General features: G+C 40.6%; 1 protein-coding gene across 1 annotated transcript in view; it reads right to left on the reverse strand.

The window, feature by feature from the left end:
• Positions 1–19,944, reverse strand: part of FAM124A (family with sequence similarity 124 member A) — a 45,601-nt gene that overhangs the window by 17,435 nt on the left and 8,222 nt on the right. Inside the window, exon 2 of the mRNA XM_071738704.1 lies at positions 18,015–18,046. Within this exon, the coding sequence (XP_071594805.1) occupies positions 18,015–18,046 (32 nt within the window). The remainder of the gene's footprint in view (positions 1–18,014; positions 18,047–19,944) is intronic.

The following is a 19,944-nucleotide window of genomic DNA, read 5'->3' on the forward strand; positions in this document are numbered from 1 at the left end:
TGTGTTAGAAAAGAGACAGCCCCATAAAGGCCAGAGCTAGGAAAGACAAAAATACTGATGTAGAGTGGGAGTGAAGTGGACATTAATGATGTGCAGAATGATCAGGGTTCATCCCACCTTGTTTTTAATTTGTGCCAATTGGCTCAGGGCATGGAAATCACACCATGGAACTCCACTCTATCACCTTGATACTGGAGTTTTCTACCCTATTAAGAGTGCTCTATGTCCTGGAGGAAATTGCTTTTAATAAGTAAGCCAAAGTTTGCAGGGAGAAGTAATATCTTTTATTAGGCCAAATGATAAAATTGGGGGAAAAAAACCAGACAAGCTTTCAGGAAAAGATATTACTTGTCCCTACAAACCCTGCACTGCTTATATCTTCAGATCACCAAGTCTATAACACCACTCCTTCAAAGTTTTATAAGATTAGGGAATACTGCTAAAAGCAGGAAGCACAAAAAATTTCACTTACTTCAAGGGAAAAAACCCAAACCTCTAGTTAGCCTTGGGAATGTTCACAGGGCCTCTCTCTGCCATTGTCCCTGAAATCTCTTTGACAGGTCAGAAGCAGAGCAATGGCTGCTTGGAGAGAGGGGGAGAAACTGTCCCTTCTCTTCTGCTGAAGTTGCATGTCAAGAAGGACACATCTGAACAGAGATCCAAGGCACTTCAATAAATCATCCAGGTAATCTGGATATGTTTGCTGAAATGGTTCCCCCAGTGTGATGCTCTGAAAGCACTTCCATGTCTGAGACTCCAGGCCTGGGCACTAAGCCTAAATGTGTGAAGCCTTAGAAAGACTTCCCAAGTTTTTCATTGTGCAGACCACATTTAATAGGGGGTTTGTCTCACAGGCTGTCTCCCCTCCTATTGGCACTCAGGATGAACCTCTCCCTCCTCCCCCCTGGCATCAGAATAACATTCCTGTGATACTTCAGCAATTTCTTTAATGGAAAAACAGCATTATGCAAGTACTCTATTTTAATTGTCTTTCAATACAGAATGGCTGCAAGACCCAGAGAAAAGCTAGATGCAATTGCAAAGCTTACCAGAGATGACTGGTAAACATACCATCAGCCTTGATTTAGCAGCTGCAGAAAAATATGGTATAGAGAGCAAATAGCAAGCATGCACTTTGCCTAGGGGAGAGATAGATAAACCAAGCATGTAGTAAAAAATATAATTACAGAGTTCCTGTATCTCTGCATGAAATGTGTTAAGTGGAGTGACTTTGTCTGATGGTTAATTGTCTAAATAAGTTGAAGAAAAAAAATATTAAAAAATATGTGGCAAAAGGTTTTGCTCTACCAACTGTTAATGGTAAGTTCTTTATTCTTGGTAAATTCTTTATATATATATATAAATTCTTAAATAATGGTAAATTCTTTAAGACATTCTCTGTGGATAACTCTCAGTGTGGGAGAAAGACAAACTGGGTGTGGAAGGATATCCTCTCGTGGTCCTTTACACAGGGCAGCAGGACAGGAAGGAAAACAAACTGCAGAGGACAGTGACCTAATAAGACCAGAAAGAAAATAATTGCCATAGCTACACGGTAATCCACTTTCTAAGACTGGAATAGAAGATGTTCAGCTCTTTTCTCCCTCATTTCCTTTGTCACACAAATGCTATCAAAGCCTGCAACAAGTGACAGGCTTGATATTTATGCATATAAATGACTGCAGCTCCAAAAGAAGCCTGGGCACAACAATGTGAAGCAAAGAGCCATCGTTCCTCTTGGCTCCTTGCTCTGCACTGAAAAAAATAAATAAATAAACCCTGAGCATGGCTTTTCTGCCCTCCTGTTGCTCAGCATGCTGCATAGACACCGAATGCCTAAAGTATTTTTCAAAAGTGGAGCCTTGTGGGAGCCAGCCCCAGCATTAGTATTCTGCAGCCATTGCTGCCTGTGCCCATCAGCACCAAACACTCACAGAGCCAGACTCAGAAGCCCACCAAAGCATGGCAAAAGGCACTGTTAGGAGCTGGGCTTATATGTACAGCAGAGCAAATAATCTTTTTTTCTTTTTTTTTTTTTTTTTTTTGAGCTAGAGGCAGCTAAGATGAAGGGAAGAAAGGGTAACAAATCATTACAGAAAGAGCTTCAGTGTCTATTTTTTGTTAGCAAAGTAAAATGCTTTTACTGCACAGTGGTGGACCTGTCATTATGCGGCTTCTGTGCTTATAAAATGGCAGCTCTTTCTGTTTTGGTAAGAAAAAGAGAAACAGAAAAAAAAGTGGGAATAGGAGGTAACGAGAGAGGAGAAACTTCCCCTGAACTCATGATAAATTGCAAATTGTTTCTGTGTTACTAGCAAGTCTTTTTGCTTCAACTGACAAGGAAGGGGGGAACAACACCCTTTCTCATGACACAGTTCAATTTGCCCCCGGCAAGTTGTCACAGAAGCAAATGAAAGCTCTGCATATGTATTAGCCTGCCAGTGTTACTAGTTAATCCCACAGAAAATATCAAAATGCTGAGGCATCTATTTGAAAATAAGCTCCACAGTTCTCACAGCTATTACGTTTTTTTCTTTCCTATGACAGAAGGGGATTAGTTTTCTTTGAGTTGGCAAAGTGCTAACATTGCTAAGAGGTAATTACTACCAGGACTGAAAGAGTATTTTACAATTCTAAACTTTTCACTACTCTGTTAGGTAGTATTAACCACCCATGAGAGGTTAAAGCAAGCACTCAGCCCAAATACTTTGGGGATGTCACACTTGATGCCCTAAAGCTGGGAGATGAAGGGGGCCTGATGTTTCACGCTTGAGTGTTGGATGGGTCCTTCTCTACATATTATTTTTATTTTCTTGCTGATGCAATATTGCTGAATGGATCAAAAACAAAGCCCTGCAAAGTGGAATGTCAATATTGCCATCTGGTTCTTCCTCTCTTCCTTTCCCTGCCCAAAAACCAGGATCTTTTTTTTCATCAGAAAGACAATCTGACAGAAAGCAGTGGGTGCTGTCACACCTGCCTGTGCCAACTCTCTCCTTTGGGTATGACTTCACTGAGCTTCAAGCTGCCTTGTCTTGGGTTCAACCAGGACAGATATCTGCTTGTCCAGCCCTGCTGCCTACATTCCCTGATGAGTACATGGAGTGAAGCTCTGAAAACCCTGCAGAGGATGGAAGATCTTGCCTTCCTAATTCCTTTCCTCCCCCTTCACTCTGTAGGAGCAGTGGTATCTGCAGAGGACAAACGTTTTTGGCACCCAGAGCTGCTCAGCACTCCCCCTTGGCCAGAGGTGCCCAAGGGGATGGCTATGACAACAGCAGTGATCCAGTGACACAAACACCCATGGGCAAAGTGAGAAGCACCAGGTTCAGTCCTCTGCCATCACCTCTCAGAGATGGGCATTTGGTAACAAGATCCTTCCCACAGGTGGCCTGGAGAGGAGGGCTCCTGGCCCAAAGCAGGCACAAGTGGGTGTAACTTTGGGCCAGCAACCCTAGCAGCTGGGAAGAGCTGGTTCTTCTTGAGTGGAACTCCACAAGAGGCAAAATGTCCCTAGAAGAGATGAGCAGAGTTTTCTTCCATGCCACCTGAATAACCTTAGGTTAGAGATGTCTCCCCTTTGCGTTTGCTTTCTGGCCCCAGGACTGCTGCACACCTGGTTCCAGCAGGATGGTTACTGGGCTGTCTGCTCAGGCCAACATGACCTGGCAGTCTGGTTGCTTATACACCTGTGAGAAGGCATTCCCCCTGGAGCTGCCCTGCACAGAGATCTGTCCCTTCTTGGAGTGGTGCTTCAACCACTTGCAGTTTCAGTAGAAGTCATCACTTTCAGAGGTCTCAATGACATCTGATTTTCCAGGCTTCTCCAGTGGACTTGACTGGAAATCCACTGACTGCTTAAAACCAGGCTATAGCAGAGCTTAAGGAGACAAGCACCTGTCTCCCTGAAATATCCCTCCTAACCCTGTGTTGGTGAATCCAGATATGGGTCCAAAGATCTCTCAGATATTTAAGGAAAAGTTACCAACAAGATCTGGCAAACCTGGATAAATTTGTGATCTAGGATGGAGTTCATGGCAAAGAGAGATTTTAGGTAGACTGGATCCCAGCCCCAGCTTGTGCAGGGAAAAGTGCATTGTAAGACCCTGGCAGACATTTTCAATTTTCTAGTCACCTACATTTTCACTCTTCTATACAGGAAACTCAGAGGAAGTGTTCAACCTATAAACACTTGACATAAATATAATATATATATATATTTAAAATATAATATATATATATAAAAATATAATATATATATAAGTATATATATTATATTTATAATATATGTATGTTTAGCTGACACACAATATTGCATTGAGAATCTGAACACTGAAACATGAATTTCCATTTTCCTGCTGTGACATTCTCCTTATGGGAACCAACACCCGAACCTCTTTCCCTGCAGATTAGATTCCTTTATTGCTACATCAGGTGGAAAGATTTCTCATTTCATTCTGGCCAAACTGCATGATGCTCTACAGGAGATGTATATCAGGCAATGGCAGAGGGTCAGAGAGAATGTGCCAAGCTTCTGAACTGCAGCTCCCATCGAGCAGCACTTCATTATTAGGAAATAATTACTATCAGGAAGTAATGAAAGAATTCAGAGCTGATCATTGTAGGTCAGTATATTTTGATCAATGTTAATTAAAACATTTCAGCTGTGGGGATGTAAAAAAAAAATTAAATCACTGTATAAGTAATGTCAGAAAAAAGCACTGTATTTCTTAACTGAAATTTCCTATTATTTCTATTGCACAGAAAATACTAATATTTCCCTATTTCAATCCCATTCAAAAAACCACAACAAAATGGTAGCATTTTTCACCGAACATGACCTTCACGTTTTATCAGAGTCCAAGGCAAGACTGACCCTTTTAGGTGTATTAATTGAAAGGCTCCTGGGCAGGCAGCAAAGACAGGGACTATTTTCATAAACAAGGAGCATCACTTTATGGGCAGCTGCAACAGAAGCGGTTACTGGACAGCTCTGGCAGCTGTCTGGCAGAACCCACTGCTAGGTCATGCTTTGATGAATTATGCAGCATCAATAATCTTTTGAACAAGCAGGATGTGACAGATTCACCAGCTCTGCCATTCTCTTCCCCTGCTGTGTAATAGGCTCTGACAAATGCAGGGCTGCAGGATGCTGTGCTTCTCAGCATGCCCTGCTTTGCACACCCCCTCAAACTCACGGAGGATGCTCAGAAGCAGGAAGAAAGGGGATATTCTTCCAACAGGAGAAAACTCTTTCCTGCTGCCATCAGAGCAGAGGCTTTCTGTGAAGCTGCAATTGAATGCTCTCCAGTGGAGATAATGGTGCCAGGATGGTCACTCCTCCATCCATACAAAGGTGGTACAGGCAATGCACACCAGATCAACACAGTGACAACCATGGCAAACTGGTCAGTCTGCTCCTTCAGTCTAGCATGTTGTACAGGCTCTCTGTGCTGTTACATGATTGCTGTCAGGCGAAAAAAAAAAAAAAAAATTACTGAGCAAAAATAAAGTTGGAAAATTAAGCCCATCTCTATCTGCCTGACAGAGATAAAATGCCTTCACATCTACATTAATCTGAACAGTCTCATGAGGTGCCATTGCCTGTAGTGTACAGAACACTGCAAACCCTGAGGGAGTGAATCTTATAAAAAAGTGATACTTAATGCCCACAGAGGCCCTGCACAAGCAAGCAAAGGCAATGGTAAATCTCATTATGTGGTATATTCACTGTTAGATGGTGCAGCACTTCCTGAAACTTCCCACTGTGCTACAACCCCCAGGGAATTCTCATCCCTTTCCTACCAGCTCCATTCCACTGACCTGCCTCAGGGTAACCTGTCAAGATCAACTTAAGCTGCTGTTGGAAGTGTCCATCTCAGTCCATCTCACATCCCTCACCTCTCCAGGCACTCCTGCCCACTCCCTTCACGTTGGCCTTGGGTACTCAAGCAGTTACACATCTTCAGCTGATCATGCAGCTGCACACTGACACACTCTTTCCTGTTCACAGTCATATGGACTGTGGTGCCAAGATCACCACCTTGGCTTGCCCTCAGAACCGTATGACCCTCATCCTCCTCACAGGAAATACAACCACTGTGGCCCAGAGTCATCCTGTGGAAGGTCAGCTACCTAACAGATCTTCCAAGACAGGCTGGCTGTCTTGGGCTCTATTTGTATTTAATCATGAGAGACAGAACCAAACCTGAGATAAGACACATCACTCTCCACTGCCCACAAATGTAGTGGGAACCAAGCAACTCCACCTTGGGCACAAATCAGAGGGAAAGTTATATATATACATATATACGCTTATATTGAAAATTGATCTTGTTCTAGTGTCTCATTTTGCTGTACCACTTTGTCAACAGATGAGACATGCTTATGTGATCATTATGGAAGAAATGCTCATGAACTATGTGCCTGTTGTGCTGTCCATTCCTTCATTCACAACAAACTTCAGGCTGCTGACTGCTCAAAGCAAGGTGAAGAGTCAGGGACCCCTTAGGTAACAGATATACTCTCAGTCCCTACTTTGCCTCAGCTCCTCATTTGCAGTTTTTCAGCTTTCTCACTTATCTCTTAACTACCTGGCAGATAAGAAGCAGTTCACACTCAAAAAGCGCATGTGTTGCCTGTGGGCTGACCGTCCAGCTGTAGGTTAGGTGAAGAGGTAACTTTAACTCACATTGAAGCTTTTTTTCTCCATGGAGACAAAGTTTTGTCCCACTGCCTTTCATCCAGTTCTGATGGAACCTGTGGGAAGTTAGTGTCTGTAAAGATGGCTCATGTTCTCTTCGTGTTTCCCTTCAAAAACAGGCTAAAATAAAAGGGCCAGGAGTGCCACATTGTGCTTCTAGATGTGTAATCCCATGTACCTAATGCTAAAGCTTTCTCCTTGCTGTGTCTGTGTGTTATACCCAGGCTTTATGGAGTCTGCAGGCATCTCAGGTTGCCCAGAGAAGCTGTGGATACCCCATCCTTGCAGGTGGTCAAGGCCAGGCTGGATGGGGCTTTGAGCAGCCTGGTCTGGTGGGAGATGTCCCTGCCCATGGCAGAGGAGCTGAAACTAGATGATCTTTAAGGTCCCTTCCAACCCAAACCATTCTATGATTCTATGTCAAAGCAGAGGCTGTGCTTTAGAGGAAGGTATATGAATTCTTCATACAGACAAACTGTAGGAACCTACTGTGGGTGTTTTCACACCATGGTTACAAGAAAGCAAACTTCTTGGCAATTCCTCACAAACACCCCCAAGATAAGGATTTTTATCTAATGCTGTGGTCTTCTTATAAGCTCTTTATTCTTCTTGCTGCATGGTGTTCTCACAACCTGGTGTTCTCCTTCCTCAAGATATGCTGCTGACACCATATGTTACATTGGCAACAGCAGTGTTAGAAATAGTCAGAATTTCAATTAAAAAAAAAGAAAAATATATCCTTATAATCTACTCATCCTCTGGAGAGCACTGAAGTAAGACTTCAGTAAGTCTATTGAGTAAGATTCTCCTCAACCACAGATTTAGCTCCTAATTTGCTGAAAAGCAAGAACCTCAAAGTGCTGGTGTACTCATACACCTTCAGATACTCTTCTGCCTGTCAGTTGCTGTCTTTTCCCTTCTTCCCTCCCACACAGCTCACCACTTTTCAAGAGCTGTCTCGGTGTCTCAGTCTGCACACACGTCCATGCCACAAAGCATTTTCACATGATTTGGCAGCTTCAAACTGTTTGCACTGTCTCAGCTGCCTTCACTCAAAGCCACAATCCACCTCTATTTCCCCATCTTTGGGCTCAAATGACTTTATTCTACAGAGACTTATTCTCACAGGAGACACAAAACCCATAACAGGAAGTGTAAGTAATTTTAATTTTTTTTTTTTTTTTTTTTGGCAGCTTGAAAAGTACTCACGATCTGTGGAAAACAGATGGCAACTCTCATTTTGTGTCTTTCAGGAAAGCACAAGGAGAAAATTATAATCAGAAACCCCAATGAGGGGAAGTCAATCACAATGCTGAGCTGCTGCTTGCAGGGTTTGTCCCAGTGAGTTTGGTGATGCTACTGGCACAAATGACCTTAGGCCATCAGGGTAAGAACAGGGACTTCACATAGCAGCCCATATTGCTGCTGAATTCAATCCAGTGAAGAAATACAGAGGAGGTACTTTAATTATTGATATTCAACTACTACACTTTTTATACTGTATATAGAATTAAAAAAAAAAAAAAAAAAAAAGTCAGCTCACTTTTTAGGGTGCATAGGGGAGGGAGGAGAGCCTGAGAGCCTGAAACTGAAATTCAGAGACCCAATTGCCTGCAGATTTCCATTTTAGAAGAGTTAAGCTTTGCAAAGATGCACATCCTTCCTAATCATAAAATTTTCCTGAAGAAAGATATGGACCATAGCATTTGCAAGAAGCCAGCTATTAATACTGCTCTTTGCTATTAATATCAGACTCTGTAGAGTGGCAATGCTCAGTAATTCACTAAAACTCTCTTCAGTAATCACTAATAAATAAAAAGCTGGGGCATGACAGCATTCAGACTGCCTCCAGCTAAATAGTGTTGAGAGTCCTTTGATTGCAAGCATTGTATTTTCTTAAAATCCAACTCCTATGCAAACTCCAGATTCTCAGAAACATCTTTTTTATAAAAGGGCACAACGACCATTGCCTTAAAAAACCCAAGTAAATGTACACTTGAGCAGCTGGCAAATTAGATCCAAAAATGAGCTCCATACCTCATCCAATGTTCTCTAGCTATCTGAGAGTGTGATTTTATGGTGGGTTTAAGACAATTTAAGGCTTTGCTGCTGGCACTCTTCCCCCTGCTATTCCCAGCTAAGTGTTTCCAGTGTTTCCCATGTGTCAGGTATAGGTGCAAGCTGAAACAGCTTGCTGAAAAGAAGCTCTCAGTCAAGGAGTAATCAGGATTATGCCTTCTCGTGGCAGTCAGAGAACTGATCTGGCAGGTCTCTTCTTTTAATCAATTTACACTTTTTGGTATGAAAAAGAGGTGACAGGGAAACCCAGACAGAAAGAAGGCAGGAGACACAACAAAGCATCTACACTCAAGTCACATCTAAAGAAAAGATGAGATCAAACCCTGAGGTAGGCCAGGCATTGCCATGCTTGTGTCCCTGTGGACAAACAATATTGGCATCACAGCAAAGGAACCACTTGGACTTGACAGCAGTGGAAAACTATTTTGACTCTCCTAATCCCTTCAGCTAACAGCAGTGTGCAGTTCCAAAGACCTGTCCCATCCCAGCTGATGGAAAAGAGAAGCAGAAATAGAAAGCAGGCTTTGTCATCAGTGCTTCCTTCTGATCCCATATGGGGGGCAGCCAGGAGTCACCTGGCAAACATTTTGTGAACCTTTCAGAAATTACAGATACAAGATTTTTTTTTTTTTTGCAAAACTACTAATGAACAATTATGTGGTACCAACAGAACTGAGGCAGGCAGTGAACATCTGCTGCTCTAGAATGTGGCACGCCTTGATTACCAAATGTCCCAGTCCCCCACTGAGCTTGCATAAATAGATTTTATTTATTTAATTTTAAAGAGCTCAAATGAAGGAAAACACACCACTTTATTGTACTGCAGCCACAAAATGAAGAAACTAACTGTTGGTATTGTCAAACCAGCATGCATTTAGTAGAAACTGCCCTAATAGCTTCAGTCTTCATGAGTGTTTTGTCATTTGACTCAGTGAGTCTGGTGGCTTTTCCAGTTCCATCAGAACCAGTGCCTCTGAGTCAGGAGCTGCTATGGCATGGATTTATTTTTCCAGCTTCCCTCTTTGGGCTTTAACAATCCAGACAGATGTCTCAGAAATTCCCAGATCATTCTCATCACTGTACCAACTGAACTTGGAATGTCAATCCTTCCTACAAACCATTGTTTGGGGTAAAATCCCCTTAAATAGCTGCCTAATTCCTTGTGTCTTTCTCGAACAACAGCAGTAACACTTCCACAAAGAGAAAGCCAACCCACATCACCTAATAATCCAAATTAGCTTTCTCTGAAATCTTTCCTATAGATTTTTATTAGAACTCCATAGCTCAGCATCTATCAAAGATTTCCTATGCTTCTGTTTTGTGCTTGGTAATGAGAAACAAGGAAGTATTTGCTTATGTGGTTTGACTATGACTATGTCTGCTTAAAAAAGTAGTTAGAAAAACATTGGGATTGTAATCCATACACAAATAATTGTTTTCTAATAACCAGTCCAGTGTTTATTCGCTGTATCTATATGACATGCCAAAAATCTGACTGGATGTGGTTAGAAACCAACATACAATGATCATATAAATAACAATGAAAACAGTTTAATAGCTCTGGTCCAATAACCGTTGTTTAATAGCTCTGGTCCAATAACAGTTTAGGGTGCCCTTACACTTTCCCAAAAAATCTCAAGCTAGCACTAAGCCAATGCAACAGTTTGGTGAGTGTTAAATGATCCCAAAGACTGAAACTCTGATTTTAGCACAGAACAGAAAGCATAGAATCTTAAGAATATTTTGGGTTGGAAGGGGTCCAACTCCATGCACTGAGAGGGGACATCTGCCACTGGATCAGGTTGCTCAGAGCCCTGTCCAGCCTGACCTCGAATGTTTCCAGAGATGGGGCTTCTCCCACACCTCTGGGCAACCTGTGCCAGTGTTTCATCACCCTCATTGTAAAAAATTTCTTTCTTGTAGATAATCTAAAGCTACCCACTTTCAGTTTAAAACCATTACTGCTGCAATAGGCCCTGCTAAAATGTATGTTCCTATTTTTCCTATAAGCCCACTTTAAGATCCATGGGTTAATCCAAATTAAATAGTTTTAAATGGTAACTTCAGTCTTTACAAGGGGAAAAGCATCCTTGTGGCTAATGCCACATACATGACCTGCAAAAATCAAATCTAGATTTGATTTCAAGCACAGTTATGCATTTGTTTGTGCATACCCTTACACCTGATTGTACCTCAGTTGTTTTTTATCTTCTTTTTCTGGACACTGAAATACATATTTACATTTACATTTATATTTATATTTATATTTATATTTGTATTTGTATTTGTATTTGTATTTGTATTTGTATTTGTATTTGTATTTGTATTTATATTTATATTTATATTTATATTTATATAGCACCTATCACCATATTGATAAACATTCTTTGGAACCACTCTGACAGTGTCTTTAAGGGCATGCTTCCTCTCTGATCTTTATGTTTGCATATAACCCAATGCAGTCAGACTAACCTTACCATTCTCTCTCCTACCAGAACAGCATCCTAAACACAACTTCTTGAGAGGTGAAAGTTCAAATCACAGTGTTAACTTAGTATCAACATCTTCAGCATGGTTTCCAGACAATGATGCCTGGCAGCAGTGATAACCCTGTGCAGTACCCAATGTAGGCACAGGTCCATTTGGATCTCTTGAAAATCAGGATGCATCATCTGCAGATGCTTGTGGATGAGACTGAGATGCTGGCAGGGCTGGGAGGGGTGATGGTGCTGTGTGGTGAAATACTATAGCAAAATCCAAGAAGATGATTAAAATTTTGCAACTGAGAAGGAAAATTAGGGACTGGAGAGCAACAGGGCCTGCTGATGTTGCTCTTGGCTGGTGATTCAAACTGAAATACAAGAGGACACTCATTGGAAGAGGTGTCCAAACAGGCTGTAGTCCCATTCAGGACACAATGGGACATGGTCCTGACATGGTCCATGTTCTTACTGCCCCTGCTTTCAGAAGAAGGCTTGGGCTAGATGATCTCCAGAACAGCCTTCCAACCTCAACTTTTTGTGGTTCAGTACTATACTTTTCCATCCTGTATGTGAGCATTTGCTCCCTCATTGCAGTGGCATTTGATGACAAGCAGCTACAATAACATGTTTTGCACAGCCAAAGACTATGAGGTGGCACAGAGCAATGACATTTTCCTTCTCCACACAGCCACAGTGGAAAACAGCACTACTCTTTAACCCTAGCAGTGTAACAAAGACCAGCAAAGTTATGCAGAGGATGCTCACTGTACTTTCCAAGGTAGCTGACGCTTCAGATTTCACCATTATATAAAACACCTGAATCTGCAACACTGACAGATGCTGCAGGCTAAGAGCTCTACATGATTTGAGTCTAATTTCCTCTTATATTTTCCTCGTACTTTAATTAGTCTTTGTTTTATAACAACACCTTCTGGAAATGCAGCATGATGCTGGCAAGCCCACTGTAAATTGATTTTACAATTGTATTTAATACAGCTTGTTGCCAGTCATTGTAAAAGCATCTCAGTTCCACTTCAGAGAGGTGGAAATAAGAAACAATATACTAGAGTTTATATTCATAAATATAAAGAAGAATAGAAGAATATCATTATAACCTTACACTTAGGAAATGACATTATTTGGAGAAATACATTTAGAAGACACTCAGTCCAGCAGTGCCTGGGTTAGAACTGGCTTGAACAATGTATCCTAAAGAAATGAAATAGATATATTATATATATATATATATATATATATATATATATATATATATATATACACTCATATGTATATATATATATAATATATATATTATGTGTATACAATATATATAAATATATATTTTATACATAATATATATAAATTTATATATTTATTTATATATAATATATTAGATATATATTATGTATATATAATATATATTTTATATATAAATATATATTTATATAAAATGTATATATTTATATAATTATTTATATATAATATAATTATATATTTTATTTATATATATATATATATATATATAAAATGAAACGACAGCTTTATGACAGATTTTGAAAAGCCCACATAAAACCCAGCCTGCTTCTTTCTCCTGGTGAGTTTTCATCACCTTTAACAGTTAAGTGAAGGCAGCCAGATTTTGAAATTATACACAAGTAACAGAAGGACATTTCTTCATATGTTATTGTTATAAGGCACCTATACATCTGCATAATACTATAGATCCTTAGCTTCCATAGCTCCTGTTCTCTGCAACCAGGAAGGCTATAATTACCATCTTCACCAAAAGCTCTATTATTGCCCATTCTGACAGATGTGATTCCTCTGCCTCTAAAGTGTTTGGAAAAAAAATTCTTAAAAATTAGAAATGGGAGAACTTCTGGAGGCACTGACTTTGCTCTCCTCTATGAAGAACCTTGTGCTCAGGCTGGATTTAGGTCTGTTTTATTCAGGGATACATTTTCCTCTTCACATTTCCTGCCAACAGCTCTAAAAATCTATTAACTTAAAAATAGAGAGAGAAGAAGAAGATGATTCCAGCAAGGTAACATCAAGAAGCAGATACCATGGTGGGTAGCAACAAGAAAAGAAAAGAAAACAAACAAAAAAACCCCACACAACAAACAAAAAACCAAACAAAAAACCAAAATAAACCACAAAACAAGCAACCAAACCAACCAAACAAAACCACCAAACTCTGCTGCTGCACCTGAGTAGTTCAGAATGATAATGCATACAAATACACAATTTCTACTTCTAATATTGGCACTGAGTGCAGCAACTCCCAGCTGGCTTCAAAGTAGAAAGAGTTACTTAAAATGAGAGCAAGTAAAACACTGAATCAGCAAAGAAAGGTGATGCAGCTTTAGTATAACAATGATATATCTTAAATTCAGGATTAGGCTACCACCTTTTTTTTATTTGAATATTGTCCCTTGACCTCGTGCCATTAACTAACCCTAATTGTCTTTAATGAGAATTGCTAGGTGTCTAAAAAAAGACTGGAAATAAATCTGAAAGAAAAAGGACATCGAATGGGGTCTTTGACTAATTCAAGACAGATACACAAAGTTTCAAGGGGCTTTTTATAAGCAGCAAGTACTCTTGTGCTGCTGGTGATTTTCCATTTCCTGTGTCCAGATCCAGAACAAGGAGCTGGATCCACCAATGAAGAAATAAAACTTAACACCCAAAGTGCTGTTTGGGCAGCCTATTTCAACACACAGCTGGTGCACTGAGGTAAGATACAGACTTAACACTTCACCCTGCTTCTAGAATCAAAAACAAGAGAGACCCTCCCCTTCCTAGTGCTCCATAAGGAGGGAACTCTTGACACTTGCAGAGAAAATAGAGTCCAAAATCAGCCCAGGGGAGATGATGCAGGTGACACTGGCAAAACATTGATTGAATCCCAAAAGAACAACCTGAACTCATGCTAGCACAGGAACAGAATAGCACACAGAAAATAACTTAAAGGTAAATTTTATTGAAAAAGAAACATGTACCCCACGCATTTGTAAATCTGCCAGATAAAAATGTTTTTGCTTAATTTTTACAACTAGCAAGAGGGTGAAATTCCATGGGTTAGGAAGCATGCACAACATGGAAATAAAATTTTAGTATACCAGCTCTCAGGTTTACCATGGAAGAATACAAACTACCTTAAAAACGCCCCAGAAGGACTCAAACATTTCCCAGCAGCTAAATGAAAGGCAGGGGAAGGTGAATTACCAGCTTTCCAGCTGCAAAGCAAGAGAGTGACAAGCCCTCTACCCCATTGGGATGCACAACATGAACCACGCTGTTGTGCAGAGTTACACTATCTCAAAGGCTCTAAAATCTGCCAGAAAGTTGCATCTTACCCCAGAGGGCTGGTTTTATGTTTCATTTACCAACTTAGCTGGCAGGGTACAAACTTGTATCCAGGCAGCTCCCTGCTGATGGTCTATATGAAAAATGCCAAGGGGGAGAAGGAAAGATGACTAATTTTCCACAATTATTTCTAAGACAACCTGGTTAAATTGGCTCCAGAGCTGACTAGGTACGGGACATTTCAAGTGTTACAAAGCCCAGTGGTCTCCCTTCAGAATGCCCCTTTCTGCTTTGAGTCTTTCTAAAGAGCTATTATTATAAATGCAGAGGTGATGCACAGGAAGAAATAAGCAGCTCTCATCAAAACTCCTCCTCCCTGGTCAAGAATCAGCCTTGAAACACAGTAGCTCAAAGCAATTTGAAGATAATTAAAATGTGGATGTGCAGAGACTGTTGCTTATTGTGCTGACCAACACTAATTAATGGCATCTTTGTAATTCCAACCTTTTGTAACCATATGCCACCTATGGTTTTATATTTTGTTATTATGTACTTCGGGTAAAAGTCTCTTCTGTGTGTGTAAAGTGCCTACTACAATTCCCTCTCGCATACAGTTAGGGATTCTTAATGGTAATTGAAAACTGTAATTGGAAAGGGAATTGAAAATATTACAAGAAGCAGCTTAATACATTTTTTAGATTCATGAAGAGCACCCTGAAGGGCTAAAGAACAAAGGGAAAAGTGGTTACCCACATCAGAATTCAGGCGGGGGGAAACAAGAAAGGGTCAAAAAGAATTTAGCACTTTTCTTCCTTGAAATCACACTACCAAACCAAAGCTGTAATGCCTCAAACCCCAGCATCCAGCAGCCAGGTTTCTGTGACCTATTTACTCTGCTCACTAAGAAAAGGCAAAGTGGCACAGGGTCACCCTGACAACAGCCAGAGCCTGCATGGCAGAGAACTGCTGCATTTCCTTGCAGAAATAAACACACTCTGCAAACTTTGGTACTCTTCCCCAAGTACTTGTGTACAAACCCACAAATGTCAGACAAATGCTGCTGGCAAAAAGGATTTTTCTGTTACTCAAAACTAAGGGACACAAGAGCAAAGATGAAAAGAACTGAGATGCTACACAAAGACCCAAGGTCCAACTAACCCACCAGGCAGGGTTTTCAACTGTGCAGCCCACATTAACTGCTGCCCCGTGCTTAGGGGAAAAAAAGTAGTAGAAATAGAGATACAGAATGATCCTTCAAATGCCATACAGCAGTTGATGTTATCTGACTTCTGACTTGGGGACTGTAGGGTTCCTCTACAGTTTTGCATTGGTGCAAAGTCCTATGGTTTGTTCAGCTGCTGGCATTGCAATCAGATAAACCCCACCTCACCTGAACAGGAGCTTCAGATGAAGCAGATGTAGATAGTGAAGATTCTTGCATTTTAATTTACAGCAGCTTACTTTGTGTTATGTTAGTACCTAACAGCATCATTGATTATACTGCTTTCTGTATTACGAATGGTAACACTTGCTGAATCTTTCCCCCAAAGAAATTCAAACAGCCAAATCACCTTTTTTTCTTTGTATCTCCTCCCAAGTAATATTTTCTATAAATGCATTATGCAGCCTCCAATTGCCAGGCCCTGCATTTCTGTTTTTCTGGAGTTCTTTTATGTAGCTCCTTCCGTTACTCTTGCACTGTCTGACCAAACCAACCACACAAACCACAAAATGCAAAGTTAAATACTGCTGCTCATGAAGTTGTATCAATATAATTTGCCTTGGAAGCAGAAGAGAGAACGAAGATGATTGTCCTGTTGCCTGAACTTTTGAGTCTTTGATAGAATGATAATAATTCCTTGTACTGACAAATTACTGGTGTTGAAATACAACTGTAATCCCCATATATTCTGGACACCCGTGGCCAGCAAGACACTGAGGCAACCACAGTTAACATGACACTCTGCAGCTGCCTCACAACCAAAAATTACCCTTGCTAACAGCTGATTAAAAAAAACAGACTTACAAATACAACTTTCTTACCTTCATTTGTAAAATGCACACCAGTCACAAAAAGTTGGGAAGGGATCAAACGCAAATTTTTAGATGAGAAATACTCTACTTCCTCCTTTTCTTCTGAACTTGTCTGCCAAACAAGCACTTCTACTGGGAAAATAATTATGAGTCACCACCCAAAAAGTGGAGGAAGCTGGAAGCACACATCTGGTGTTACCCAGTCAGATCCAATATGCTTGCACTAGCACAGAAAAGCTGATTGCCTCGATTTTGGCACCCCATAATTTCAAAAATTATGTCTGACAGCAGGAATACAAAATGCTATTTAAACAACAGAATTTAGGAAAAAGCTGCACTAAATGCTCTCTTTCTGAGACATAAACAGCCAAACTGAGCAGATGGAGGAAAGAGTGAGCTCCCTGCTAGTCACATCAGCTCAGGAGCCAGACGTTACGAACACTGTCTGATCCAGCTCTTGTTGAAATCAATAAAAGCCCTCTGCTAAAGACCATGGGAGATGGAAAATAACCCCCTCCACGCTTCAGCCAGAATGTGTGAATGAGAAAACACTGACAGCTTTCTTCTCCTCTGATTTTCATGGTGCATAAAGATCCAGATTATAAAACACAGTTGTTCATCTGTGAATTTTTAATCTGCTTGCTTGGCATAAATAAAGTTCCTGTTTATATGTGAATCAAGGAGGGAGGCATCACCTTGCACTTTGACAGGGGAGAGATACTTATAGCTGTGCATGAATAAGCATTATTGCACTTCAAAGTGTTGTGGATACAGTATGTCCTACAACTAATAAAACAGCTGGAGTGGGTAGATAGAGGGCTGAAAAAGCACTACAAGTTTCTTTAAAAAATGCCTTCTTGTATTGGATAAAAAGAAAGAAAAAATAATTGAGACACCAGAACTCATTTTTTTCTTTTCTGGTGGATAAACCTGAATCCAACTGGCTATTGTAAATATCTAGAAAGGCTGTGATGCTTACTAGAGCACCTATCATCTTTGAAATCAATGAAATGCTTCCCAAAATTTGCTCTCAAGTGCTTCCTTGGCATCAGCTTACAATAAACATACGGTATTCCTGCATCCCCCAGCTTTCATGACATTCCTTGCTACAAACTCATTTGGCTGGAGGACCTCTTTGCAATGGCCACAACATGTCTACAGATTTTGTCATCACTTGCATTCTTGTGAGCTCCAATATTTACGACGTTACACATGGCTCATATTTTGCTCCTAAACATCCAATCAGCTTGATTCCTAGACATAGATTCAAGAAGAGGAGGAATGGAGGCCAAAGTGCATACTCTATCACAATACTTTGTTGATATTAATACATAGTAGCAACCAGAAAAAAGAAAACATGAGAATTGGCTAAAAAAAAAAAAACACCTCAAAGTTATACTCACTGCTGGTAGAGGACATACGGCTGTACTCAGACCTGCAAGAAAAAGATTTTAGTTAGACCATATTAAATCTAAGCAAGATAACTGAAACATTGCATGTTAAACTAGTTTAATGGCCATTTAGCATTATATTTGTGCTAAGATTAAAACTGTAACAGGTTTTGAATATGGCCTCAGAAAAAACTGGCATCGCACATGAATTTTGAAAACACCAACACAGAGTGAGTAAATCAACTTCTACCTAACTTTAGGTGTAACAATTAAGCTCAGAAGGTTGAAAATATAGGAAAATATACGCTGCTTCAGACACAGGTTAGGAGCAGAAGTCTACAAGAGTTTTGACTCTGTTCATCATCTTCTTCACCTGATGTGCCCTAAATGATGCTTTGCAGATTTTTTCTTTTAAGAAAAACCTATTCAAAGAGCAGAATTTTTATTGCTCTTTGGCTACAACTGGCAGGGAAGGCAGAAAAGGAGTAAAAAAATATTTAGATGACAAGGCTTTTTGCTTTAGGAAACCCCTTTCTTCTTCAAGACAACTCTCAATATAACCCTGTGCTCACTGATTGTACTTCAGTGCCTACTGCATTACCTGTGAGAGACTCAGAGCAGCAGCTACATGTTTTGAGCAATCAACTTTGAAGCTGCATGTAACCACAGACTCCTCAAAAAACTGTTCTTGTCTGATTGAAATGTGGCCCATTTAAGTCCTAGAAATTCAGAAATATGAAGCAAAACAAAAAACGCCACCACTGAAGATAAAAAAAAATTACAAAATTTTCTAAGGCCCTACCTATGGCTTCTGAGTGCTTTTGGAATTCAGTCACACAGCCTCCATGCCACCACTTGCTGAGTCCCCAAAACAAACCCTACTCTACAGAGCTCTCTGGAGAGTAAATAATGATAGGACTAGAGGAGGTGGCCTGAAGTTGCACCAGGGGAGGTTTAAATTAGAGAGTAAAGAATTTCTTTCTTTACTGAGAGTCATCAGGTGCTGGAACAGGCTGCCCAGGGAAGTGGTGGAGTCACCATCCCTGGAGGTATTTAAAAACTGTGTAGAGGAGGTACTTCAGGACATGCTTCACTGGGCATGGTAGATTGTGGGGGTTTTGTGTTTTTGTGCTGTTGTTGGGTTTTTTTCTTCTTGTTGGGGAGTTGATGGTTGGACACAGTGATCTTAGAGGTCTTTTTGCAAGCCTGACAATTCTGTGATTTATACCTGCTACATATCACCTCCTCCATTAATAACACGTTATCCCTGAACAAACCTCCCCCAGGACACTTGTATAGCTGAAAAAGGCAAAAGCAGTAACTAGTAGGCACAGAAGGAAAGCTCCTTTTTCCTACTCCTGGGCCATGTAGACACCACACACCAGGCTCTGGGCAGGGACCAAGGGGAAGCTATCTTAGGGGTGCAATGGGCTGAGCAGTGCTGTGCAGGCTATAAAACATAAAACTGCATGGTATTTCCAGCAGCAAGTCACGTCAGTATCATTTGGCAACCTGTACATTTAAAAGGGTGTGAAAACTGTGTAACGTGTCATTCTTCACAAGCCCAGAGGCAAGCAGTACACATCCAGCTGCCTTCAAGCATCCCATGGAAGGCTTCATTTAGTCTGCACTTCTGTTTGAAAACAGCCTGGGGGTGTCCTCAATGTACCCTTGTTCAGAAGTTGGCAGCTAATTCAGTATGAATCTGCAGTGCTTGTATGTTGGATACAAGTGAGACAACATCTTGCCTTTTGCTTACTGCAAGTGGAAGCATCTCTCTGATACTTCATACTGGTATTTTATTATCTCATAGTGCTGCAGGCACATTAAAGGACACGGAGAATTAATGAGTCCTGAACTGAGGAAGTGGCAGAGCAGTTACAGGAGGATGCGAAAAATGAGACAGGAGGAAAATGGAAAAGATGGAGAGAAAGGAGGAGAC

The sequence above is a fragment of the Heliangelus exortis genome, chromosome 1, assembly GCF_036169615.1.
Source record: "Heliangelus exortis chromosome 1, bHelExo1.hap1, whole genome shotgun sequence".
Classification (NCBI taxonomy): Eukaryota; Metazoa; Chordata; class Aves; order Apodiformes; family Trochilidae; genus Heliangelus; species Heliangelus exortis.